The following is a 27,931-nucleotide window of genomic DNA, read 5'->3' as shown; positions in this document are numbered from 1 at the left end:
CAGTAAGTATGCTTACCATGCACTCTGTCCACTGGTAAGTAAGTATGCTTACTATGCACACTGTCCAATGTTCAGTAAGTATGCTAACCATGCACTCTGGCCACTGGTCAGTAATTATGCTTACCATGCACACTGTTCACTGTTCAGTAAGTATGCTTACCATGTCCACTGTACAGTAAGTATGCTTACCATGCACACTGTCCACTGTTAAGTAAGTATGCTTACCATGCACACTGTCCACTGTTCAGTAAGTATGCTTATCATGCACTCTGTCCACTGTTCACTGTTCACTGTTCAGTAAGTATTCTAACCATGCACTCTGTCCACTGTTCAGCAAGTATGCTTACCATGCACACTGGCCACTGTTCAGTAAGTTTGCTTTCCATGCACACTGTCCACTGTTAAGGAAGTATGCTTACTAAGCAAACTGTCCACTGTTCAGCAAGTATGCTTACCATGTACACTGTCCAATGTACAGTAAGTATGCTTACCATGTACTCTATCCACTGTACAGTAAGTATGCTAAACATGCACTCTGTCCACTGTTTAGTAAGTATGCCTACCATGCACACTGTCCACTGTGCAGTAAGTATGCTTACCATGCCCACTGTCCACTGTTCAGTAAGGATGCTAACCATGCACACTGTCCCCTGTTCAGTAAGTATGCTTACCAGGCACACTGTCCTCTGTTCAGTAAGTATGCTAACGATGCACTCTGTCCTCTGTTCAGTAATTATGCTTACCATGCACGCTGTCCACTGTTAACAACAGACTCTTCAAATCAATCATAAAGGTTCGTCCAGTGCAGTTAGTATGCTAAGGAGGCACAATGTCCACTGGGGGGGGGGTAGGCTTACCATGCACACTGTCCACGGTTCAGTAAGTATGCTAACCATGCTCTCTGTCCACTGTTCAGTAATCATGCTAACCATGCACTCTGTCCACGGCTCAGTAAGTATGCTTACCATGACCACTGTCCACTGGACAGTAAGTATGCTAACCATGCACACAGTCCACTGTTCAGTAAGTATGTTAACCATGCACACTGTCCACTGTTCAGGAAGTATGATTACCATGCACTCTGTCCACTGTTTAGTAAGTATGCCTACCATGCACACTGTCCACTGTGCAGTAAGGATGCTTACCATGCACACTGTCTTAGTATGCTAATCATGCACAAGGTCCACTGTTCAGTAAGTATGATAACCATGCACACTGTCCACTGTTAAGGAAGTATGCTTACCATGCACACCGTCCACTGTATAGTAAGTATGCTTACCATGCGCACTGTCCTCTGTTCAGTAAGTTTGCTTACGATGCACACTGTCCACTGTTAAGGAAGTATGCTTACTATGCACACTGTCCCCCGTCCAGTAAGTATGCTAACCATGTACGCTGTCCACTGCTCAGTAAGTATGCTTACCATTTACTCTGTCCACTGTACAGTAAGTAAGTATGCTTACCATGCACTGGGACCACTGTTCAGTAAGTATGCTAACGATGCACTCTGTCCTCTGTTCAGTAAGTATGCTTCCCATGCACACTGTTCACTGTTCAGTAAGTATTCTAACCATGCACTATGTCCACTGTTCAGTAAGTCTGCGTACCATGTACACTGTCCACTGTACAGTACGTATGCTTACCATGCACTCTGTACACTGTTCACTGTTCAGTAAATATGCTTTCCATGTCCACTGTACAGTAAGTATTCTTACCATGCACACTGTCCACTGTGCAGTAAGTATGCTTACCATGTACACTGTCCAATGTACAGTAAGTATGCTTACCATGCACACTGTCCACTGTTCAGTAAGTTTGCTTACCATGCACACTGTCCACTGTTAAGTAAGTATGCTTACTATGCACACTGTCCACTGTTCAGTAAGTATGCTTACCATGCACACTGTCCACTGTTCAGGAAGTATGCTTACCATGCACTCTTTCCACTGTTCAGTAAGTATGCTTACCATGTACACTATCCACTGTTCAGTAAGTATGCTTACCATGCACTCTGTCCACTGTTCAGTAAGTATGCTTACCATGTACACTATCCACTGTTCAGTAAGTATGCTTACCATGTACACTGTCCACTGTACAGTAAGTATGCTAACCATGCACTCTGTCCACTGTTCAGTAAGTATGCTTACCATGTACACCATCCACTGTTCAGTAAGTATGCTTACCATGTACACTATCCACTGTTCAGTAAGTATGCTTACCACGTACACTGTCCACTGTACAGTAAGTATGCTTACCATGTACACTGTCCACTGTACAGTAAGTATGCTAACCATGCACTCTGTCCACTGCTCAGTAAGTATGCTTACCATGTACACTGTCCACTGTACAGTAAGTATGCTAACCATGCACTCTGTCCACTGTACAGTTAGTATGCTTACCATGCACACTGTTCACTGTTCAGTAATTATGCTAACCATGCACTCTGTCCACTGTTCAGTAAGTATGCTAACCATGCACTCTGTCCACTGTACAGTTAGTATGCTAACCATGCACTGTCCACTGTTCTGTAAGTATTCTAACCATGCACTCTGTCCACTGTTCAGTAATTATGCTTACCATGCACATTGTTCACTGTTCAGTAAGTATGCTTACCATGCACGTCCACTGTACAGTAAGTATGCTTACCATGCACACTGTCCGCTGTTCAGTAAGTATGCTAACCATGCCCTCTGTCCACTGTTCAGTAATTATGCTTACCATGCACACTGTCCACTGTTCAGTAAGTATGCTAACCATGCACACTGCTCACTTTTCAGTAAGTATGCTTACCATGCACTCTGTCCACTGTTTAGTAAGTATGCTTCCCATGCACACTGTCCACTGTTCAGTAAGTATGCTAACCATGCCCTCTGTCCACTGTTCAGTAAGTATGCTTACCATGCACACTGTCCGCTGTTCAGTAAGTATGCTAACCATGCACTCTGTCCACTGTTCAGTAAGTATGCTTACCATGCACACTGTCCACTGTACAGTAAGTATACTAACTATGCACTCTGTCCACTGTACAGTTAGTATGATAACCATGCACACTGTCCACTGTACAGTAAGTATGATAACCATGCACACCTGTCCACTGATGGGAGATAACTCTGACCACACTATAATCCACTCGCACATAAAGGGGATTTTCATGATTGATACAACCATTCTGTAAAAATGACACAAGTATGAAACAAAAACTCATATCAGACTAGATACACTGTGATGTACTGTAGTCATTAAGACTAACGTATACAAACTAAGTAAAAACCATCCTGTCACTCAATAAACCATGTGTTACAAAGATATATTTTCTGCAGAAAGTCACTGTATAAACAAATTATTTTAATCTAGATAGTTCTTGAAAAATAGGTGAAACTTCAAATTAATCCTTTCAAGCAAATTAAAAGTGATACTGTCCTTAACCTAAGGTTATGATAAGTTTACAAAAATATTGACTTACAAACATTTAATTACAAACTGAGATTGTTAGCTACCTTCCTGAAATTTAACTGATTTTTCAACAACATATGAACTATCCTTGTCAGTGGGTACAACAATTGCTCCCTTCAAAAGGGAGGTAATCTGATCAATCTGCGAGTCTCTGTAGGCAGCCTCCCGTTTGGAGGTGCCACGAGTGCCATTCTCCATACTGATAACATTATCTCGCTGGCTAGTCCAGGGAGAATTAATGGTGGAATCCACATCCCGATCAGAAAATTCCTCAGCCGTAGGAATGCTTATGGCTAGACCTGTGCTCCCCGGACTGATAGTACGCAAGTCAGGTTGTGGGGACGGGGGAGGTGGCTCCACTTCCTCCTCCTGTTTAGGGGGACTGATATCAGGGATATCTGGGGAGGGTGCAGGTGCTGGCTGGTGGATTTCCTCAGGTACAGGTATATTTTGTTGTCCTACTTGTCGTATGGCCTCATCAGTGTAGGACTGAGCTAGATACGATTCCTTTAGTGGGCTGGAATGAGGAGCTGGGGGTGGGGGGTTCGGGTTACGAATCTGCGATGTGATCTGAATGAACTCTGTCTCCCCTCGTGTGCCATACAAATTAAAAGAGGACGGTGTGTTGTAGGTGTGGAGAGGTTTTGGCGGGGTCGGCCTACTGTGGTACTTGGCACTGCCCCGTTCACTCCCGACACGACTTGACCTGCTGGTGGAGGAGGCAGACTTTTCTCGTCCTGCTATAATTCCCGACGACGGTCCAACGATTAAATCTGATGGTGTGTTCTTTGAGACATAGGGAGGTGATACCGGTTTAGACTTCGGTGTGGTGATCCTTAGAGGTTCCACACTTATAACAGAATCAGATTCATTATTTTTGGCAGTATTCCTTGACATGTCCCCAGAAGGGGTGCGAGCACAAGTCCTCGGACTGTCCTGTAGTGTACTGATGTCCATGTCACTGACACTGTCAGTGGGGGCCTTGTTACCATTGAACTTTTTCTGGAGCACGTCGTCAACTGACAGCCCCTGTAGCTTGGTCTCCTCCTGTGATGACTTCTGGTCAATTGTTATCACCATGATCTTTTCATCCTCTTGACCATCAAGACTTTGCCTGGATTTCTTCCTGTGCTTGATTTTAAATCCCTCTGGCGGCTTTGGTTGGTTTTGTTTTGTCGATTTCTTGGTCAGATTAGGACGCCTCAACTCGTCTTTCTCATGTGTGAAAAATACTGGGTGAGTTTCACTCATCACCTACAAAACATTATCAAAAGTATTATTTATAGCTGTGCAGCAATGTAATGTGTAAGTCACTGCTAAATACTGTAAAAGGGGAAGTTTTCGCGGTGTTGAAATGCTTGTGTTTTCGTGTTGAGTAAATTAGCGTGAAACTATCCACACCCAAATATATATTTATAGATTATATATATTGAGAACATAAAGATTTCAGAACCACTGCTAATGCGAAAATTTGCTCACCACAATCTGTTTAAAGATATCAGTCACAATGCGAACATTTCCAAATGCGAGAAAATTTCCCCTTTTACAGTATCACCAGACAGGCCTGTGCAATATATGACCATTGATAAGTTGTCAAACTAGTACTGATTACTTGAAAAGAATCCGAACTGGAAACTGGCAACTGGTTAATTGTTCAATTTTACAACATTTGTCAAGTGAGTTATCTCCCTTATGTTATTATGTTTACCATGGTCATTGTCATCACATTACAACAACTACCCAACACCAAAACCCTGGGGGTTGGATACATGCTGTTTCATTGTCAGTACATTCTGCACACATGAAGTTATCTAGCTATATCCTCAAACTATGCTGAAATCTATGGAAAACCCCAAAAAGTTCATATCTACAAAAGTAGCCTTTGCAGATTTTCAGACAACTATAATCTATTTGGGGGAGTATGCGAAGCCTGAATGTTTTGTTGGTGGTTTTCTGAATAATGGTATTAATGGGTCAAAATCTGCTTACTGCTGACAAGTCGAAAATATGCAAAAATAAATTTGGATTGATAATTTTTTGTTACAATATCACTAAATGGTAGTTTGTATATCAAAAGAATGGAATGAATAATAATTGATCTAGTAAGTTTACTTCAGTCCTACACACTGACACAATGTCACTTACAGGTTTCGGACCATCGTCTCTCTGTTCCCTGGGGGAGATCACTTTTGATGATGTCAGTTCATCCTCCCAACAAAGGGGGATAACTGTCTTTTCCATGTTTTCTTTATCAGCTCTTTCAAATTCTGTCGACCTGTCAACATCATAAACTAATGGTAAAATCTTGCCACAGCACCTATAGCTGTATAGATCTGATGAACGAATGTTTTGACATGATCAAATATACAGCGTCATACCCAATCAGCCAGTGGTTCCTAAGCAAGTTTTTAGAAAAAAAGAAACAATCAATTTTGAAAATGTGTTAAGTTGAATGCCAGATGAACTCATTTTTCTTTAAGCTTATAGATTAAAAACCTGTATTTCATTTTCCATTGTTTTTACTTTTCTTTGCAATGCTGACAATTACAATGGATGATTGACTGACTACTTACTCTCTGCTAAGACAGCTGTCCTGGCGTTTCACCTTCAAATCGTCAGACTGAATGCGCCCATTGATGCCCACACGAATTTTGTCTCCTTTCTGTAGCTGCTGGGCAACTCGACTTCCAACTCTTCCCTCAATGTTATAGTACTCCTCATCATCTCTTAGTTCTGTAACCAGTAGAGTGAGACATTAACAGGATCACACACAACTTCTCTATATATATTGTTCTACTCCTCATCATCTCTTAGTTCTGTAATCAGTAGAGTGAGACATTAACAGGATCACACACAACTTCTCTATATATATTGTTCTACTCCTCATCATCTCTTAGTTCTGTAATCAGTAGAGTGAGACATTAACAGGATCACACACAACTTCTCTATATATATTGTTCTACTCCTCATCATCTCTTAGTTCTGTAATCAGTAGAGTGAGACATTAACAGGATCACACACAACTTCTCTATATATATTGTTCTACTCCTCATCATCTCTTAGTTCTGTAATCAGTAGAGTGAGACATTAACAGGATCACACACAACTTCTCTATATATATTGTTCTACTCCTCATCATCTCTTAGTTCTGTAATCAGTAGAGTGAGACATTAACAGGATCACACACAACTTCTCTATATATATTGTTCTACTCCTCATCATCTCTTAGTTCTGTAATCAGTAGAGTGAGACATTAACAGGATCACACACAACTTCTCTATATATATTGTTCTACTCCTCATCATCTCTTAGTTCTGTAATCAGTAGAGTGAGACATTAACAGGATCACACACAACTTCTCTATATATATTGTTCTACTCCTCATCATCTCTTAGTTCTGTAATCAGTAGAGTGAGACATTAACAGGATCACACACAACTTCTCTATATATATTGTTCTACTCCTCATCATCTCTTAGTTCTGTAATCAGTAGAGTGAGACATTAACAGGATCACACACAACTTCTCTATATATATTGTTCTACTCCTCATCATCTCTTAGTTCTGTAATCAGTAGAGTGAGACATTAACAGGATCACACACAACTTCTCTATATATATTGTTCTACTCCTCATCATCTCTTAGTTCTGTAATCAGTAGAGTGAGACATTAACAGGATCACACACAACTTCTCTATATATATTGTTCTACTCCTCATCATCTCTTAGTTCTGTAATCAGTACAGTGAGACATTAACAGGATCACACACAACTTCTCTATATATATTGTTCTACTCCTCATCATCTCTTAGTTCTGTGATCAGTACAGTGAGACATTAACAGGATCACACACACATTCTCTCTATATATTGTTCTACTCCTCATCATCTCTTAGTTCTGTAATCAGTAGAGTGAGACATTAACAGGATCACACACATCTTCTCTATATATATTGTTCTACTCCTCATCATCTCTTAGTTCTGTAATCAGTAGAGTGTGACATTAACAGGACTTAAAAATGGGGGATATGACACATATATCCATAAATATGTATTTTTTTTAGGTTCAATAATTCATCAAATACAGAATTATGGTCAGGAAAATCAAATAAAAATGACAGGACAAAGAATTACAATAATACTCATCAAGAGAGGCTTACAAGTATGACATTTCTAAATTGATTTCCATAATCCTGGTTCAAGGACTTGCAATTTAATTTGGTGGTTTTGAAATACATGCATATACAATTATGCCTGCAACTTATACTAATGCCAAAAACATTTAAGCATTTCTCAGAAAGTAAGGACCACAACATTATGATGACTATTACAGTGCACTCGGTCTAAACCTGACACCACTGGGGCCACATTTGGCCGATTTGCAGACACTTGTACAGTCTATTGGTTATGTTTTGTCATTGTTTCAATCAAGTTCCTTTTGATGGTTTAGACAAAATTCTGGATTGTACATGGTCTGGTTTAGACAATGTACTGTATAAGGTTTAGCTCCAAGATCAATTCACCACTGTTCTATATAACAATAAGGAATGGAAGGAAAACACAATCACTTACGAGCAAAGGCATCTATGACACCAGATGTCTCCTCACTGTTGACGCCCCCAAACGTGAGCCAGCCAGCCTCGAGACTCGGTGGAGCGTCTGCCTTCTGCTGTCCTCGTACAAATGTACCTGTGTTTAAGTCGTGACTCCCAGGGTCCCAATGCTCATGGATTTTCTCCGTCAATTTCTTGTGTTCACGGCTGGTCTCCAAATATTCAGCATTTGTGTTTCGATTAATACTCAAGTCTTGTGACAGAAATGAGACTTTTTTAAGATTTCCTGAAAAATGTGAAAAGGTAGTCAAATATCTGAAAAGCGTTAAGTGCAGGTAACATTATATCTGAGACTGATTAGTGCTGAGGATGCATAATACTGAAAATAAATTACCTGTATTTTACAAGTGAAGGTGGCAACTTGTCACTCACTTTATATAGGCAAAAACAGCAGGTGATGTCAAGTAAAAAAAGAAACATTTCACAGTAAATGAGCCTTAGTCAGAAACAAGGTTCTTATCTTATCAAAACTTGTCAATAAAGATTATATAACAGTTAATAAATGTTATTTATGTAGACATCAATAAAAAATCTTGACTGGTATGGCAAACACCAGAACTCACCAGTTGTTTTGGGCCGACGTGTTGAAGAATGGGCTCGGTTTGTGTGTTGTAACGTAGATTGAGACTGTGAGGTCAAAGGTCGACCGTGTACTTCAACTTCAAGAAGAGAAAATAAATCAAATGGAAATGTTTGCAGTCCAAAATCCACATAAGAGGTATCAAGTCATTTAATGATTTTGTGAACATTATAAATTTTCACAATTTGAGTTAGATAACATTATTTTTTCATTTTGCTCAGTTACCATATTAATCCTAATACGAACCTATATCTAATAATAGCCCAAAAAAGTGTGTGATCCCCTTATTTCAGGATGAAAATACAATATACAGAAAAGTATTTTACCTCTTTTCTGATTTCTAAATTAATTCCAATAGCTCAAATTTCAGAGTTCCTGAAGAAAAACCAATGACCTACGGCCAGTTCCTGGCAACTGCCCCACATAGGTCTCGAAACAGCGACCCAGTGGTGGAGGGCTAGTGGTAGCAGAATGTCAGACGCCTTAACCACTTGGCCACCGCGGCCCCCTTATATATTGAAGTGATTATAGTACCTGTAAAGTTATTCTTATTTCTCAAATTTTCAGAGTAACCTACTTCTATTTTGAGGCAACACAGAAACTATACATATAGACCAACAGCAATCATGATAATTGCATAATACAAATGTACACTTAACCGTCAGGTACGAAGGAAGTTTAGAAATACCAAGTAACCAGAGGAAACCGGTGTCCCATGTCACCACTACTGAATACTAGTATACAATTTATATTTTTTATAATTGAAACTTGAAGTTTTAAAATGTCACATCCTACAAATGTTACAATTGTGTGATCACTAAGTTTTTGTATAATTGTAGCTGTGACAGAATGAGACTACTCACTGTTTATCCTCTGTCTCTGGGCAAAGTCGTCCTCCGTCCTCGAGGGGGTTCCATTCCTCCTGTTAGGGGCTGAGGTTATATTCCTACTGTAATCACAAACCATCAACGATCATGATTTAGAAAATGTGTCAGATATAAGTGATTTAGTCTCACCTGAAACATGAACTTTAACCTAATGATCTCAACAGCAATACCATTTACTCTCTCTCATCTTAACAACCATTCATTTTCTGTCCATCACCTACAATTCTTTCTTTCTCCAACACCAACTCTTTATTCCTTGTCACCAACCCTTCATTCTCTCTCCATCACCAACCCTTCATTCTCTCTCCATCACCAACCAGTCATTCTCTCTCCATCACCAACCCATAATTCTCTCTCCATCACCGACCCATCATTCTCTCCATCACCGACCCATAACTCTTTCTCCATCACCGACCCATCATTCTCTCTCCATCACCGACCCATCATTCTCTCTCCATCACCAACCCATAATTCTCTCCCCATCACCAACCCTTCATTCTCTCTCCATCACCAACCCGTAATTCTCTCTCCATCACCGACCCATCATTCTCTCTCCATCACCGACCCAACATTCTCTCTCCATCACCAACCCATAATTCTCTCCCCATCACCAACCCTTCATTCTCTCTCCATCACCATCACCAACCCTTCATTCTCTCTCAATCACCAACCCTTCATTCTCTCTCCATCGCCAACCCATAATTCTCTCTCCATCACCAACCCATAATTCTCCCTCCATCACCAACCCATAATTCTCTCTCCATCACCAACCCATAATTCTCCCTCCATCACCAACCCATAATTCTCTCTCCATCACTAACCCATAATTCTCTCTCCATCACCAACCCATAATTCTCTCTCCATTGCCAACCCATAATTCTCTCTCCATTACCAACCCATAATTCTCTCTCCATCACCAACCCATAATTCTCGCTCCATCACCAACCCATAATTCTCTCTCCATCACCAAGCCATAACTCTTTCTCCATCACCGACCCATCATTCTCTCTCCATCACCAACCCTTCATTCTCTTTCCATCACCAACCCTTCATTCTCTCTCCATCACCATCACCAACCCTTCATTCTCTCTCAATCACCAACCCTTCATTCTCTCTCCATCGCCAACCCATAATTCTCTCTCCATCACCAACCCATAATTCTCGCTCCATCACCAACCCATAATTCTCTCTCCATCACCAACCCATAATTCTCGCTCCATCACCAACCCATAATTCTCTCTCCATCACCAACCCTTCATTCTCTCTCCATCCCCAACCCATAATTCTCTCTCCATCACCAACCCATAATTCTCGCTCCATCACCAACCCATAATTCTCTCTCCATCACTAACCCATAATTCTCTCTCCATCACCAACCCATAATTCTCCCTCCATCACCAACCCATAATTCTCTCTCCATCACTAACCCATAATTCTCTCTCCATCACCAACCCATAATTCTCGCTCCATCACCAACCCATAATTCTCTCTCCATCACTAACCCATAATTCTCTCTCCATCACCAACCCATAATTCTCCCTCCATCACCAACCCATAATTCTCTCTCCATCACCAACCCATAATTCTCCCTCCATCACCAACCCATAATTCTCTCTCCATCACTAACCCATAATTCTCTCTCCATCACCAACCCATAATTCTCTCTCCATCACCAACACTTCATTCTCTCTCCATCACCAACCCATAATTCTCTCTCCATATCACCAACCCTTCATTCTCTCTCCATCACCAACCCGTAATTCTCTCTCCATCACCGACCCATCATTCTCTCTCCATCACCGACCCAACATTCTCTCTCCATCACCAACCCATAATTCTCTCTCCAACACCAACCCATAATTCTCTCTCCATCACCAACCCATAATTCTCCCTCCATCACCAACCCATAATTCTCTCTCCATCACTAACCCATAATTCTCTCTCCATCACCAACCCATAATTCTCCCTCCATCACCAACCCATAATTCTCTCTCCATCACCAAGCCATAACTCTTTCTCCATCACCGACCCATCATTCTCTCTCCATCACCGACCCAACATTCTCTCTCCATCACCAACCCATAATTCTCTCTCCATCACCAACCCATAACTCTTTCTCCATCACCGACCCATCATTCTCTCTCCATCACCAACCCATAATTCTCTCTCCATCACCAACCCTTCATTCTCTCTCCACCACCGACCCATAATTCTCTCTCCATTACCAACCCATAATTCTCTCTCCATCACCAACCCATAATTCTCTCTCCATTACCAACCCATAATTCTCTCTCCCCCCTTCATTCTCTCTCCATCACCAACCCTTCATTCTCTCTCCATCACCATCACCAACCCTTCATTCTCTCTCAATCACCAACCCTTCATTCTCTCTCCATCGCCAACCCATAATTCTCTCTCCATCACCAACCCATAATTCTCTCTCCATCGCCAACCCATAATTCTCTCTCCATTACTAACCCATAATTCTCTCTCCATCACCAACCCTTCATTCTCTCTCCACCACCGACCCATAATTCTCTCTCCATTACCAACCCATAATTCTCTCTCCATCACCAACCCATAATTCTCTCTCCATCGCCAACCCATAATTCTCTCTCCATTACTAACCCATAATTCTCTCTCCATCACCAACCCTTCATTCTCTCTCCACCAGTGACCCATAATTCTCTCTCCATTACCAACCCATAATTCTCTCTCCATCACCAACCCATAATTCTCTCTCCATCACCAACCCTTCATTCTCTCTCCATTACCAACCCTTCATTCTATCTCCATCACCAACCCTTCATTCTCTCTCCATCACCAACATATCATTCTCTCTCCATCACCAACCCTTCATTCTCTCTCCATTACCAACCCTTCATTCTCTCTCCATCACCAACCCATACTTCTCTCTCCATCACCAACATATCATTCTCTCTACATCACCAACCCTTCATTCTCTCTCCATCACCAACCCTTCATTCTCATTCCATCACTGGCCCTTCATTCTCTTTTCATCACCAACCCTTCATTTTATTTTCTTCATCTCTTCTTCATTCTCTGTCAATTCCCAACCCTTCCGTTTCTCTCTATTAATAGTCTTTGTATGAATATTCTGTTTGTATTTACACTGTGTTCAGTATAGCCTTATGTACATGCATGTAAGTCTGACCAAATGTAAGATGAGTCGTTGACTTAACTTTGTCATCAAGTATAGATTTGACATGTGTATCTCAAGCAATTTTGATTCTTTATTGCATGGTAGGAAATTATAATTTAACAAGTCTGGATTATATGTGTGACCTGGTTATTCCTATGTACTGGAAAAGAAATCTTGGTACAAATAGAAAAGTTTTTTTTACAGATTTCATGATAAGAAATACATTTATTACATTTTTGCCAGTGAAATATCGGATTCTATCAATTGATAAAATTGACATCTTTCACACTGTGACAAATATCAAAAGTGATATTTTCACAGTGTGAAAATATCACTTTTTAGTATTGACCAATCATACCGGTATCTTCTATTCGCTGCATTCAAAGGCAACGATATTATGTCACAGATTCACATGAAGCGACGGTAAAATAAGTGGTTGTTATGGTAAATGTTTGGTACACAGACTTAAGTATTTACATATTTATACCAGTAATGGCATTTTTATAAGCAATCATACCTGAAAATAGCAGAAAACTTTGAAATTGCGTTGAGAATGCCACTCAAAATGGCGCACAGCCTAGTTGTCAAGCGTGACGTCATTAGAATATGGCGCTAATAATTACGCTTCTGATTCCCGCCCTTTTTTAATGCATTAATCAAAATATTAGCCACACTCGTGAAATATATTTGTTATTACTGAAGACACCATTAAATATCCTCTATATATTGGGAATTTGCATGTTATCAACTTTGTGAGTAATATAATTTATTTTAGCCAAAATTTCAAACGATAAATCTATTGTCCTAAAGACTATGATGTACTGACCTGGGCCTTGTGTAGAGGTTGTGAATGAGTTTGTGCTGCTCTGTGATGATATCTGTGGTGGACCGTGAACGGTACGTCCGTGTCCCGCTCACATCAATATCCACAGTACGACACGACAACACAGGCTGAGCAGGGGTGTACCTCAATCTGCTCTCAAGTTCCCCAAGGGGGCGTTTCTGTAAAAACAAGTTAAAAGAATATTTATTGAAACATAAAATTCAAATAACATCTGTTCAACACATGTGTAAAACACTGCAATAAAATTGAAACATAATAAAACACATGCGTCAATATGTTAATACCTTCGCACATTCATTTCCTGGAGTAATAAAAATACAGCAAGTAATGAAAAATATTTCCAATATTGTGCTTATCTTGAAGATACAAGTCCATGTAGATGTTCACTAAATTGTAATTCTGTACCTAAGATTAAATTATGGCATATTGATAATCTTTTAATGCCACCTCCGATATTGTAATACACCTCTCCCTATAATAAAGCAGTGTATAGACGGGGAAGACTTGTGAAATATACCTCTTTGTCCCATAAAGTTTTTGTAATAATACGAAAGGCATTTGATGTTTAACAGTGGCAAACCTGATACACAGACAAACTTGTTCACAAAGGCAGAACAAGATTTCCCTGTAAATATTAAACATATTCTATTGATGAAAAGTCACATACAAAATATGCTATCAAACCAGCCAGGCAGATCTATCACCTTGAGAAGCCTCTTAAACATGTGTTTCACGGCGCCACACAGGGACCCAACTATACGACACAAACTTCATTGCATGAATCACAAGGAAATAATGACCATCAAGATAGCGTTACATGACCACTTTTAAAGATATCAAACACAAATTATGTTTTGGGATCAAATCATTCCAATATTACCTGTTTAATGTGAAAATTTGTCCATTGCACAAAATCGTCCCGATGCCTTACGACCCTTGAGTTATGTTGAGATTTCTTGCCTGTTTTGATTACCCTAGGTATTTATATATGGGTGACGGACCAATACAAGTGTATTGATGCCTCCACTTACGCCATCACAAATTATTCTCAGGCAAATGAAAACAACACCCTAATACATAAAGGAGAAGGAACAAAATATCTTCATTCACACTTTTGTTCCATACAGAAGATCAACGACTTTCATACAGAAGATCAACGACTTTCATACAGAAGATCATCGACTTTCACACAAAAGTTGAGTTCCATGATTAAGGTTAAATATCTGTAAATTATTAAGAATCACACACCTGTGACAAATTAAAATATTTGTTTGACTTCTAAAGCAATTGATGCAGTGTTTAAGACGTTTCGGCTATGGTGATTGGTGGTCTGTTGCTCTAGCCGTAATGGACTTACATTATCCTGGCTGTACTTGTTGTATTTACTTCTTTGGTAATAAATTAAGCCGCAGAAATCCCTATAGTCAACCCTGAATATCCTTATCAAAACAGTAACAGAGAGAAACCTAACCTTTTGTATGTTCTGATTGATTTACTACACAGAAATAAAAAAAAAATCCTCTTATTAAATCCAGTTAAACCTCTTCAGAGACAAATTCAATCAAAATCAATTTGTTCCGCTATTTTTCAAATGCTGATTCCTGAACACCCCTCGTTATACAAGACTACTTATCTCTCCTATAATAAATTCAATTAAAGCAGGCTTTAATTTCAGTCTAAGGAAGAAAGTACAGCGTTCTTTATTGCTTTAATGGTTTTGGAAATTGTTTACAAAATTCTATAAACTTTTCTGGTCCTAGAAGCATCAAGAGTAAGTTCTATCGCGGCCATGTGGAAACCATGTTAGCTTACAGAGCTGTTGAATCAATTTGAAAAATGATATTTTTGTGCAAAACTGATGTATTGTTTTCTCTTGTCTTCACGTTATCACATCAGAATGAATTACTGCTCACTAAAACACAGTTTTTCGCTTACAAGGTTCAATATTTCATCAAATATGCAATGTGAAGACATAAATAATAAACAATGCCTTAAGCTGATTAGTGTTGTAGAGACTTGGTCCCAAATTATTATGTAATTACTTTCTATTTCAAAATACGTTACCACAGTCATTATAATGCATATTCCAACCTTACTTGGCTCTTTACATACGTAAATAAAGAATTTTTCCCCCCATGGGGAACCCCTGGGAAACCCACCAATCAGACGGCAGTATTCACGCACGTGATTTAAGACACGAAGCCATGCTTCCCACTTCATAATTCCTTCAGCCGGCCGTGTTTACGGACGTGTTTTGGTGTCTACGGGTTCCAACTACAACAGGCGTTGTTTGTACCCATACATTTACGTATCCTTTATAACTAGTTAACTTTATTTTGTTTTAATTAAGCTTTTTGCTTTGTTTTGCGCCGTTTTGCGACCAGGCTCCGGCCACGTGTTCGCGTTTTTGACGGTTTGTTTACGTTGAGATGGAGACTCCTCCTTCTCAAAGGCGCTGTCCTGGGGGTCATTTTTTTGAGGCTTCCGACCCCCACCCTTACTGTCCTGGCTGTCGGTCTTGCTCTCTGGAGCAGCCGTGTGAAATTTGCCGTGCCTGGCAGCCGACTCCTACCGGTGGTTCTCCCCGCCCGCGAGGGCGTGCAGGTAAGTCGGGTAGGAGGGGCGGTAGGGGTGGGGCGAGGGCTAAAGCTAGGCCTAAGCCCTCGGAGAGCACCAGCGGAATTCCGACCTCTGTCGAGTCTTCCCTGGGGTTCGTGTCGGCGGTTTCGACCCGTACCGGGGCCGCTGGGAAACAATTTGTTTCTTTGGACCCGCACCTTTCTCTCACCCCGCCTTCCGTTTTGTCGGTCGACGTGGGTGAGGGTTTGGGCTCTGTCCCGGTCACCACGGTGACTAGGGGACAGGGGGGCGGCCTTCTCTCCCAATTTGTGGTGGGAGGGCAGGTGGCCCAACATTCCCTTGGGAATATTAAACAGGCCAGCCATGTTGTGTCAGCGGATGCTTCTGTTGGTGGCCTCCTGCCGGTCCGCTCCACTCCTGAGGGTGTTGGTGTTGTCGGAGACCGGCCCCCGGCAGTTTTGTCTGCTCCCGGGGTTCCTTGCATCCCTGATGTAGCCCCTGGCGTGGTGATGGCGTCTAGCACGCCGTCCACCACTGTGCAGCATTTGCTGCCCGGTCCGGTGGTTAGTGATGCTTCGGCCTCGCTAGCCTCGGCTGGATTTTACGGTGGTGTGAGCACTGGTGTAAAAACCTATGCTTCCAGCTCTATCCCTTGTGCCTCCTCCCCAGGTTTTCCTATGGTAGGTGCCAGCGCAGCTGCGTTTGGTTTTGCCGGTGCACGCTGCTCCCCTGGTGGGGCTTGTTTTACTGGCCCTACAGGTTTTGGCCCTGCTGTAGGTCAGTCTGGGTGGAGTTGGTCAGGTCAGCCAGGTGTGGCTTATGGCGGCGGGTGTGTAGGTGGCCCTAGGTTCCCTACCCCGCCCCCCCAAACCGGTCCTGCCTCCGGTTTCGGGCATCAGGTTGGTGGCTCTGTTCCAGGGTCCTCCCTGGTTTATCCCACCTATTTGCAGGGTGGGAATGGAGCTCATTGGGGTCAACAGGCTCCTTTTTATGCTCCGCCCCAACCACCGACCGCCTATGGGCAGTCTTGGGGTTTCTCCCAGCAGGGGGCTTTTCCAGCCGCTCCCCCTCCACCCCAGGGTGGTATGGGTTTCCAGCCTGGATATGCCCCCCCCGCCTTCTTGCCTGCGGCGATGGGGCCCCCCCTCCATCCGCCACCGAGCCGTTCGCGCAAGCGTTCGCGCTCCCGGCCAGCTTCTGCTGCCGGTTCAGTCAGGCAGAGACCGCGTGATGCTAGGGCGGCTGGTCGTGCTGCGTTGGCTCGAGCTCCTATTTTGGAATTTGAGTCTACCAGTAACTTCCGCTGTCCGGTGTCAACTCCTACCTTACAGCAGGTTCCAGGGTCTTGTGGTCCTGCTCCTGCTGTTCCTCAGGGACTATCGATTGCCCCGATAGTTCCCTCGGGTAGGTCACGTTCTCTTTCCCCTCCTCGCACCCCTCCCCGGAGGGCGACGTTGATGGAGGTGGATTCGGCGGGTGCCTCTCCTAGTGATGAGAGGGACGTTCTTCGGGGCTCTCCTGGTTGCTCCAATTTTACGGAGACTCGGGATGAGGATAGAGTCGGCGAGTTTACTGACTCTGATTTAGAGTCGTTGGATTCGTCTGGGTTGGACTCAGAAGGCCCTTCTGATGTGTCCCAATCCCGGCCCCGAGATGCTGATCCGGTGCCTCCAGAGGTTTCGGCTTCATTTCGCACTTTACGTGCAGAAGTTATGAAGCTTCTGGGGGACGGGGTTTGCCCACGCCCTTCCACGGATTCGGCCGTCCCGGAGCGCACTTCGCTCCTTCAGAGCATGTTGCCTCCCCTAGCATCTGCCTCCTCGGCCTCTGCTAGGTCTCTTGCGGAGGGACGAGGCGTGGCTTCGTCCCTCGCTCAGGTCAACGCTTTATTAAAGCAGAAGGTGAGCAAGGCTCGCAAGCCTTTTTCCCTCTCGGCTTTACAGGTCGTGGTTGCGGACATCGCAGATTTAGCTGCAGATACGTACCGCATCCACGACCCAGTCTTGGCCCCTAATTCTGTTTCCCTTGAGAGGGATCTGGATAAGTGGCCGGGACGCTGTGTTGACCAGGTTGTGATGGGGCCTAGGGAGCACTCTAAGTTGGAGCGTCTCCTTAGGCTGGCTCTCCATGTTCTGTCCTACGCAGACTGGTTTACTTCTGCGTTGCTGGCTGCGAGCTGCAAGTCGGTGGAGCAGCTCCCCAGCAAGGTTGGACTGATGGAGCGCCTCAGCCAGGCAATTTGCAAGGCACATCTTGATGCGATGGCCTTACTGTCGGCTGCCATGTCACACCTTGTTGTTGCCCGCCGGTTGTCGGTCCTTTCTGGACTGCCAGTCGGCGATTCCTATCGGGCTACCCTTTTGGAGGCTCCCTTGACTGGCGAGGATTTGTTTGGCGGGGTCCTTCCCTCAGTGCAATCTGAGATGAGGTTGGACCCGTTTGCATCTGAGGATGCACGCCACAATTCCGCAGGCAAGGGCGCTAGCAGGAAGAGGCAGGCTTCTGGCTCCTCCAGGCGTAGGAGGAAGAGGGCAAAGACGACTGCTTTTCAGCAGCAGTCTGCCCCTCCGACTTCCGCTCCGGCAGAACGTCGGAAATCTTCCTTCCGCGGTAGGGGTTCCCATAGGGGTCGAGGCAAAGGCAAAGTTTCCAGAGGTAGGAAGGGTTCCTGACTCTTCCTTGCCCTTGCAAACTCCTTGTCCACTGTCTGTGGCCGCTCCCACGTCCTTGGGCGCGGGAGGCTCCGCCGAGGTGGTTTGGGAAGGGCTAGATTGGCCCCTTCCGGACTTGCCAGTAGGCGGTCGGCTGTCCCATTTCGTTCCTCAGTGGAAAGAAATCACTTCAGACAGTTGGGCCCTAGGGGTTGTGTCCAAGGGTCTCTGCATCCCGCTTCTTCGGGATCCACCTCTGGCGCGAGAGCCTATCTTTTTCCCTTCTCCTTCCGATCCGGGAAAGGTGGAGGCTCTCAGGTCAGAGGTTCAAGCCATGATCGCGAAGGGCGCGATCGAAGAACTTTCACGGGACCAGTGGTCTCCAGGGTTTTACTCCCGGGTCTTCCTCGTGAAGAAGAAGTCCGGTGCCTGGAGGCCTATTATCGACCTCAGTACGTTCAACACGTATGTCGATTCCCCGCACTTCCAGATGGAAACGCCACGGCGCATCATTGCGTCAGTGCGTCCAGGGATGTGGGCTACGTCCATCGATCTGAAGGATGCTTACTTTCACATCCCGGTCAGGAGGTCGGCCAGGAAGTTCCTCAGGTTCACTTTCGAGCAGAAGGTTTACCAGTTTCGCGCTATGCCCTTCGGCCTCACTACGGCCCCCTTGGTTTTCACCAAGTTGTTGCAGGTAGTAGTGGGGCACCTCCACAGTCTCGGGGTAGATGCACACATCTACTTCGACGACTCCCTGTTGCTCCAAGTGGATCCAGTTATCCTGTCCCGGAGCACGAGGTCGGTTCTGGGCGTTCTGTGCCGCCTAGGGTTCATCCCTTCCAGGGAGAAGTCGGAGGTTCTCCCCTCTCAAGATTTTGTTTTCCTCGGTTATCGGTTCAGAACCGATCTGGGGTTTGTCCTTCCACCAGTGTCCAAGTTCGAGAAGGCCTCTCTGTTGGTCTCCGTTCTGGTCGGTGTGGAGCGAATTCAGGTCCGATGGTTCCTTCGGTTCCTCGGTTACCTGAATTCATTGGCGGATGTGGTTCCCTTGGGTCGGCTTCACATCCGTCCGCTCCAGCTGTTCCTTCTGTCAGTTTGGTCTCCGGCGTCTCGACAGTGGGATGTGTACATTCCTCTGCCGGAGTCGGTGAAGGAATCAGCTCGTTGGTGGACTCTCAAGAGCAATGTCTTGGCAGGAGTTCCTCTGGTTCGGGCATCTCCTGCTATGACCCTTTACACCGACGCGTCCATGACCGGTTGGGGTGCATACCTTTCCGGTCAGACGTCGGCGGGGGTGTGGTCAGGGGAACAGCTTTCAGAACACATCAATGTTCTGGAAATGCGTGCTGTTCTGTTGGCCCTTCGGGGTCTTCGACCCTCCCTGCAGGGCAAGGCCATTTGTCTGGCTACAGACAACTCCACTGTGGTGGCTTATCTGCAGCGCCAGGGGGGCACCCGTTCCCCGGCTCTGTGTGCTTTATCCACCCAGGTCCTGTTGCTGTGTCAGGAGATCAGTCTCGATCTCACGGTGAGGCACCTTCCAGGTCGTCTGAATGTTCTGGCCGACACTCTGTCTCGGTCTCGGAGCCCGGTTCTCACCGAATGGACCCTCAAGCGTTCGGTGTTCCGGTCTCTTTGCCTGGTTTGGGACAGACCCCATGTGGATCTGTTCGCCACGGCCCTGAACTTTCGACTCCCTACATTTGTGTCTCCGGTTCCAGACCCTATGGCCATGGCGGTGGATGCTCTATCCCAGGACTGGTCGGGAATGTACGCGTATGCGTTTCCTCCCTTCAATCTGGTGGGCAGGGTGTTGGAAAAGATCCTTCTACACCCTTGTACTGTGTTGCTGGTTGCACCGCTCTGGCCTCGACAACCTTGGTTTCCTCTGTTGCTTCGGCTGTCGGTGGACTTCCCACGCAGCATCCCACCCCTGTGGGATCTGCTGTCTCAACCGAGGTCCCGACAGTTCTACTCGGGACCGGAACGGCTCCACCTTCACGGTTGGATGCTATCTCGGGAAGGCTCACTCAGACGGGCTTTTCTCGAGAAGTTGCAACTCGCATCGCAGGATCACTTAGACCTTCGTCTTCCGCCGTCTACCAATCTCGATGGTCCGCATTCGGTGATTGGTGTGTCGGACGGTCGATTGATCCAGTCTCTGCCTCTGTTCCCGTTGTAGCTGACTTTCTTTTGTCTCTGTTCAGGGACAAAGGTCTGTCTCCGGGAACTATTGCAGGCTATCGTTCAGCCATTGCTAGTGTGCTGGCTTTCTATGGTAGCAAGTCAGTGGGCTCGGACGCTTCATTGTCGGCTCTCATTAGGGGCTTCTACATTGAGAAGCCTCGTTCACGGCAATTGGTCCCTAGGTGGAATTTAGCACTTGTGCTAGATTCCTTGTTAAGGGCGCCATTCGAGCCCCTCCAGTCGACAGATCGGAAGTTTCTTACTTTCAAGACTGTGTTCTTGATAGCCTTTGCTTCCGGTCGCCGCAGAAGCGAGATTCATGCTTTCAGCAGATCTTCTTCTTGCCTTCGTTTTTCGGCTGGCCATTCTTCGGTCTCGGTGACCACTGATCCCTCCTTTTTAGCTAAGAACCAGGTTCCCGGTTTCACCCCAGGGCTTGTGGTTATCCCTTCTTTGGCTTCAACTCTGGATGGGGATTGTCCTGATCGCCTGCTCTGCCCAGTTCGGGCCTTGCGTTACTACTTGGCCAGAACAGAGGGGGGGGCGGGACACTCGTCTCGGCTGTTCCAGTCTCTCCAGCCCGGTCGCTCTGATATCTCTGCAGCGACCATCTCACGCTGGATTGTTCAGACTGTTCGAGCTGCGTATGAGTCGGCAGGGGATCAGTCCTTGCGGGTGTCAGGGGTTAGGGCTCATGAGGTTCGCGCTTTAGCTACTTCGTGGGCCTTATTTAATGGTTCTTCTTACGCTGAGGTCATGACAGCTGCTGTTTGGAGGGGTCATTCTACGTTTACGGAGTTCTATCTCCGATCTTTGTCGGGACAGTCTGACGGATTGTATTCTTTGGGCCCTCTTGTGGCTGCCCAGTCCGTTGTCTGTCCTCCCTCTTCTTTTGCATAAGCCTCATTATGTCTTCTCCGCGTGATCCGGAACGCTGGTCGTAATCAGGCTTTGTGTCACAAAAGGAAAGGGTATTTTGAATTTTTCCTCCGGGGGTATGGGTCCTATTGTTGGAACCCTTCATCGCTCCACGGAGACACCACTGCGGTAAGTCGAATTCGCATTATAATGACTGTGGTAACGTATTTTGAAATAGAATTGAGGTTTCTCTTGTGAAACCAATTTCTATTATAAATACTTACCACAGTCATTAGGTGAGTTCCCTCCCAGCCTCCCCTTGTCTCCTTGGCTCTCACTTTTTTGGGCTTTGGAATTATGAAGTGGGAAGCATGGCTTCGTGTCTTAAATCACGTGCGTGAATACTGCCGTCTGATTGGTGGGTTTCCCAGGGGTTCCCCATGGGGGGAAAAATTCTTTATTTACGTATGTAAAGAGCCAAGTAAGGTTGGAATATGCATTATAATGACTGTGGTAAGTATTTATAATAGAAATTGGTTTCACAAGAGAAACCTCAACTCTATAGAAGAGCATTTTCATTCAAAACATGGGCAGGTCTATTAAACCGCCATCCAAAACATAAATGCATGTGAATTATTTCTACAACACTTGAGCTCCATTACACTAACAGGCTTACTTATCAGATTCTCCAACTAATGATAATCCAATACCTTGATCGTCTTAACACAAACTTTGACTCAATTCCTGTCAGCACTTTTTTTACTGGCACAATATACCTGTCATTCTTAAAAAGCTGTATCCTGCCTTTAAGGAAAAAAGATTTGGGATATCTAAAGTTTTGACATTTGATCAATACATAACAACCTCAGAGCAGATTTGGGGGGAAAAACCCCAGAAAAAAATTAATTTGTGGTATGCTGAAATATCCCATACCATTCTGGATTATGATTCCAGGCCTGGATAGCATATGTTCTTAAGGCAGCAAGATCCCTAATGGATTCAAATGTACATGATTCTAAATTGTATTTAAATATGAATAAACTTAATTACACCAACTTAAAATACATCTTTATAAGCCATCTCTTTCGTTCAAAATTTTGGAAATTGTGAAAAATTTCGATGAGCTATATTCAGCATTGAATGGCAAGTATTCACGATTTGCCTGCATTAACTCTTATTTCATACATCTTTCTCTTTTTTTATTTAATGTTCCTAAAGCCAATTATTGCACCACTGAAGTGAAACTGGACACCCTGAAAGAGATTTATCTGGGCAACATTTTCATATTTTCCCATAGAATGATTTACAAGATATGGCAACTTATTCTCAGAAATAAAAGTTCACTGCCATTATTTTGTAAGGCAAGGAACAAAATGGCATAGCAAAATCAATTTTATCTGAATAGCTTGTAATGCAATGTACCTTGATTCCGGAATCAACACAATTGTATGAAAATATTTTCAGATAGTTATTTCAATATCCCTATAATTAGCCCCAGGAAATTCAAATGAAAAGAGGTAAAATATATGAACTGAAGAATAAAGTTGGGCCAATGGCAAATACTTTGGGCTCAGCACTGTAGCTGGTCCTATTGATGATCTGTTTACACCTTCAGCCATGGTTGAACATATTGAATGTTACCTGGTAGTGTAATGGACCGACAGCTAGTGGCCAGCGGATGGACATATACAGCTAATTAAGCAGATTGATTTTTTTCAATATAAGTCGACTGAATCCACCAATCACATGCATCATTATTGTCAAAAATCATCGGCATTATCAACCAATCACATATGCGTGAGCCAGAGGTTCTAGACACAGATGACAGGTGTGATTGATGTCCCTCATCAACTCATAATTGCGACTGGTCACAAACCACTAAACAAAGTGAATGAAATAAGGCAAAAAGATAAAGTGCTATTTCTGAGCCAGCCGTCAATACACAAAACCCTGTATAATGTTTCCAATAGGCAGACAATTAGCATTGTGTAGGGTTGGCCTGGGTTCTTTTGTTTGCAAGAAATAAATATTTTTGTCAAGTGGTATTTTGTACCAATTTAAAAATCAGTACCACTTAACCACAACAACTTGCTTGATTTTATATGTAACACTGCAAAATATTCAACTGAGAGAAAAGGTGCATCATAATCACCACAACATACCTAAAAGTGGGAAATTATATCTAAATGTTATGCTAGTTTACTCATGAAATTGACCTGGTCTCAGGGAGTTAGAAACTTGCTATATCCCTGAAGCTCATATTTTCACGGTGTACTGTTTAGAGTTTGTATCAAAAGATACCTAGGTACCTGAAGAAAACCAAGAAAACAATACAAACAAGAGGCCCATGGGCCTTAACGGTCACCTGATATATTTATACAGAGAGTTAATTTTGTTTTTAACATGAACAGAAATATTATTCAAAGTGACAAAAAACAATAAAACCCCCTTATTCAATATCTAGCATACTGATTTCAGACTAAAAAGTATTTGAAACTAGCACCTCTGATTCTAAACAAGGAAAATGAAGAAATTTTAGCACACTGACTTCTTTGAGCCCCACCCTACAGCCCTTGGGGGTAGGGCTGGCTCAAAATTTTCAAAGTATCAAACTGTTAACTCAAGGTTATAATTCCAATCAAGTTTTTAACATGTAATATTCAAAGTATCATTTGCCATTATAAACCATAATAAATTTAACCCCCCCCCCCTTCCTTCCCCAGGGGGTAAACGTGAGACCCTAGGGTCATAAACCTTAAGACCCTTCCATCTATGAAGAGTATTTGATTCTACCATATCTGGGTCTTGAGAAGAAGATTTTTGAAATTTCAGTCAATTCAACCCTTTTTGGCCCCACCCATCAGCCCCTGGGGGTCAGTCAGGGCTCATAGGTGCATACTATCAAACTGCTACCTAATACTGATAATGCTAACCCAAATTGAATTACTTCCAATGGAAATTAAACAAATGTTGGTCCAAAATGTGATTTCCCTATATAAACTATAGTAAAGTTTACCCCTTCCCCAGGGGAAAACGTGAGACCCCAGGGTCATGAAATTCACAATTTCGGTAAAGCACCTTAAGACCCTTCCATCTATGAAGAGCATTTGATTCTACCATATGTGGGTCTTGAGAAGAAGATTTTTGAAATTTTAGTCAATTTGACCCTTTTTGGCCCCGCCCCTCAGGCCCCTGGGGGCTTGGGACTAAACCGGCCACTATTTTTGTTGACCTTTGTCCATGGAAGGTCCCTGTAAAATTTCATTGAAATTGGTTTAGGGGTTTTGGATAAGAAGTCGAAAATGTATATTGTTTATGGACACACGACGGACGACGACGGACAAAAGGCGATCGCAATAGGTCACTTGAGACTTTGTCTCAGGTGACCTTAAAAGAAAAAAGAAAACAAAATTCTGATGAAACATCAGTAACAGCATTTTCGAGAGGCCAAGGGGCCATTGGTCCACTAGAATTCTAAATAATCTATGAAATTTTAAGTGATGGACCATTTTCCTTTTGATTCAGTATGAAAAGTCTTTTAGGGTGTTCAAATTGTTTGAATTAAAACTATATTGGCCAATTGTTTTTGGCCCACCTACAAGAATCATTGTTAAAGGGACTAGCCAGGTTATGTACTGGAACAAGACTTCTTGGAAGGAAAGTGTAGAACTCTTTGGGAAGCGGTGTACAAGATTTTTCATGAAAGGAAGGTGTGTAAGTCTCTTGGAAGAAGGTGTACAAGACTCATATTAGAAGGACAGCGTACAAGACATATCTTGTGTGAACGATATACATGACTTATTGCGCATAAAGTGTGTAAGATTCCTCTCGAAAGAAAAGTTTACAAGACTCGCCTGTTTGGAGAAAAGTGTACAAGACTCTCCTATTTGGAGAAAAGTGTACAAGACTCATATTAGAAGGACAGCGTGCAAGACATATCTTGTGTGAACGATATACATGACTTATTGAGCATAAAGTGTGTAAGGTTCCTCTCGAAAGAAAAGTTTACAAGACACGCCTCTTTGGAGAAAAGTGTACAAGACTCTCCTCTTTGGAGAAAAGTGTACAAGACTCTCTTCTTTGGAGAAAAGTGTACAAGATTATCCTGTCGAGGTGTACAAGTTGTCTAGGGAGGAAGGTGTACAAGGCTCTTGAAGGACCAGTAAACATATTACCTGGTTATAAATTTTTGATCTGTAAACAGCACTTTATCCTTGTTTATTGTTGATTTAATTAACTTGGAATATACTCTGCCATTATCTTTATCATTTAAATGTTCAATGTCATTTTTACCTATTTCAATTCAACTCCCATGTATAATAGCAATGAACAGTAAAACTGACAGAATATTACGTGAGCAGAGTATTACTGTACATCTAAGCTAATATCTGGAGTAATTTCTGTCTATGTAAAACCAATTAAGGGAATTATTATTCCTACAATCAAATTTGAACTAAAATGTTCATTGCCTTACCTTAATATTAGCAATTTTGCTTCAGATACGGAGCAACCGTCGAGGCACAAGGTATAATAACGTTAAAATATCTTTAAGCTGCCCCGATAGCACACACAAGTGTATTCACAAGTTGTATCACCACAACAGTATTTTACATTTGTGAAAAAAAACCTGAGATAACAAACATACTTCGAGAACACAAGTTATCCTGTTCAGGAATTCATAAAAATGCTTTAAGTTTTCGTTTCTTTATCCAGCAGCATTAAACCAACTCCAGGTAAACATCTGTGACAAAGTTTTTGTCAGAAATATTCATGAAAAGCTTACTTGGCAAACATAAGTAATCCTGATAAGGTGGTTACGGAGACTCCTGAAGATTTAAAGTGGCCCATCAGCCCTAATGACGGTTGTTGAGGACAGACAGATTGTATACTACTGTGTTAGCACTTGGCCAGGATTGTGTACAAGCCAAGCACACCAAGATCTACTTTAGAATCTTACAGTAATGCCCTAATGGTGCCTTTGTGTTATGAATACACATACAAGTGTTACATGTTATCTGCAGATGAGATTCCCAAACCAATAACTTTGGCCCTTCCCACTAATTGTTTAAAACAGGCAACCATTATTGCGAATGACAAATGGCATCAGTATTTTTTATCTTCATTCCTTGCATGACTTAGAAATTTGTGGCAAAACTAAATGGAGTACTACCAATAAGTTAGATTAAAAAGTCATTTATACAGTACAACACAGAATCAGATATAGACATTTACTAATTAACATAGGAATGTACACATTTATACGCAGACACCTGATGCCAATTTTGGACATGGCCCAGTGAATCTGCCAAAAATGACGACTACAGTGAAACTTGTTTGACATCCAGTGGTATCCTACAAACTGGTCAGATAACACAGGGTACCAAAATACAGAAGTGGCTTTATATCTGAATGTCGGTTATGACAAGATGTCAGAATATTCAGGTGTTGGATTAGACAAGTTTCACTGTATTTATATATAATGTCTACTGTACTTATACTGTTCATGTTCTTATATTTCCTGTCTACTATACTTGTCTATACTGTTTACTTCGTTTATATAAACTGTTATTGTACTTATATATACTGTTAATGTACTTATATATAGTGTTAATGTACTTATTTATATACTGTTAATGTGCTTATATATACTGTTAATGTGCTTATATATACTGTTAATGTACTGATATATATACTGTTAATTTACTTATATATACTGTGAATGTACTTATATATGCTGTTAACGTACTTATATATATACTGTTAATGTATTTATATATATACTGTACGTTAATGTACTTATAAATATACTGTTAATGTATTTATATATATACTGTACGTTAATGTACTTATAAATATACTGTTAATGTACTGATATATACTGTTAACGTACTTATATATATACTGTACGTTAATGTACTTATAAATATACTGTTAATGTATTTATATATAATGTCTACTGTACTTATACTGCTCATGTTCTTATATTTCCTGTCTAATATTCTTGTCTATACTGTTTACTTCACTTATATATACTGTTAACGTACTTACATATATATACTGTTAACTTACTATATATATACTGTTAATTTACTTATATATACTGTTAATGTACTGA

At 42.7% G+C, this 27,931-nt stretch overlaps 2 protein-coding genes across 5 annotated transcripts in view; one reads left to right on the top strand and one right to left on the bottom strand.

Annotated features, from left to right (window-relative positions):
* The first annotated feature begins 1 nt into the window (after position 1).
* LOC110443675 (histidine-rich protein PFHRP-II-like) lies at positions 2–3,435 on the top strand. Its single transcript, XM_021488041.1, has 2 exons — positions 2–251; positions 2,102–3,435. Exons 1-2 carry the CDS (start codon positions 218–220, stop codon positions 3,031–3,033), a joined length of 966 nt encoding a protein of 321 aa, XP_021343716.1. The 5' UTR covers positions 2–217; the 3' UTR covers positions 3,034–3,435.
* A 46-nt stretch (positions 3,436–3,481) lies between these two features.
* LOC110443674 overlaps positions 3,482–27,931 on the bottom strand; it is a 44,396-nt gene continuing 19,946 nt past the window's right edge. For all 4 annotated transcript variants that reach the window (XM_021488037.1, XM_021488039.1, XM_021488040.1 and 1 more), the window contains exons 3-9: positions 13,520–13,695; positions 9,507–9,592; positions 8,627–8,722; positions 8,023–8,289; positions 6,027–6,186; positions 5,599–5,728; positions 3,482–4,707 (exon numbers count right to left, since the gene is read on the bottom strand). In XM_021488037.1, coding sequence (XP_021343712.1) covers positions 3,490–4,707; positions 5,599–5,728; positions 6,027–6,186; positions 8,023–8,289; positions 8,627–8,722; positions 9,507–9,592; positions 13,520–13,695 — 2,133 coding nt within the window. In that variant the 3' untranslated portion in view covers positions 3,482–3,489. The remainder of the gene's footprint in view (positions 4,708–5,598; positions 5,729–6,026; positions 6,187–8,022; positions 8,290–8,626; positions 8,723–9,506; positions 9,593–13,519; positions 13,696–27,931) is intronic.

The sequence above is a fragment of the Mizuhopecten yessoensis genome, unplaced genomic scaffold, assembly GCF_002113885.1.
Source record: "Mizuhopecten yessoensis strain PY_sf001 unplaced genomic scaffold, ASM211388v2 scaffold716357, whole genome shotgun sequence".
NCBI lineage: Eukaryota > Metazoa > Mollusca > Bivalvia > Pectinida > Pectinidae > Mizuhopecten > Mizuhopecten yessoensis.
This window is presented reverse-complemented; position numbering and strand designations above follow the sequence as displayed.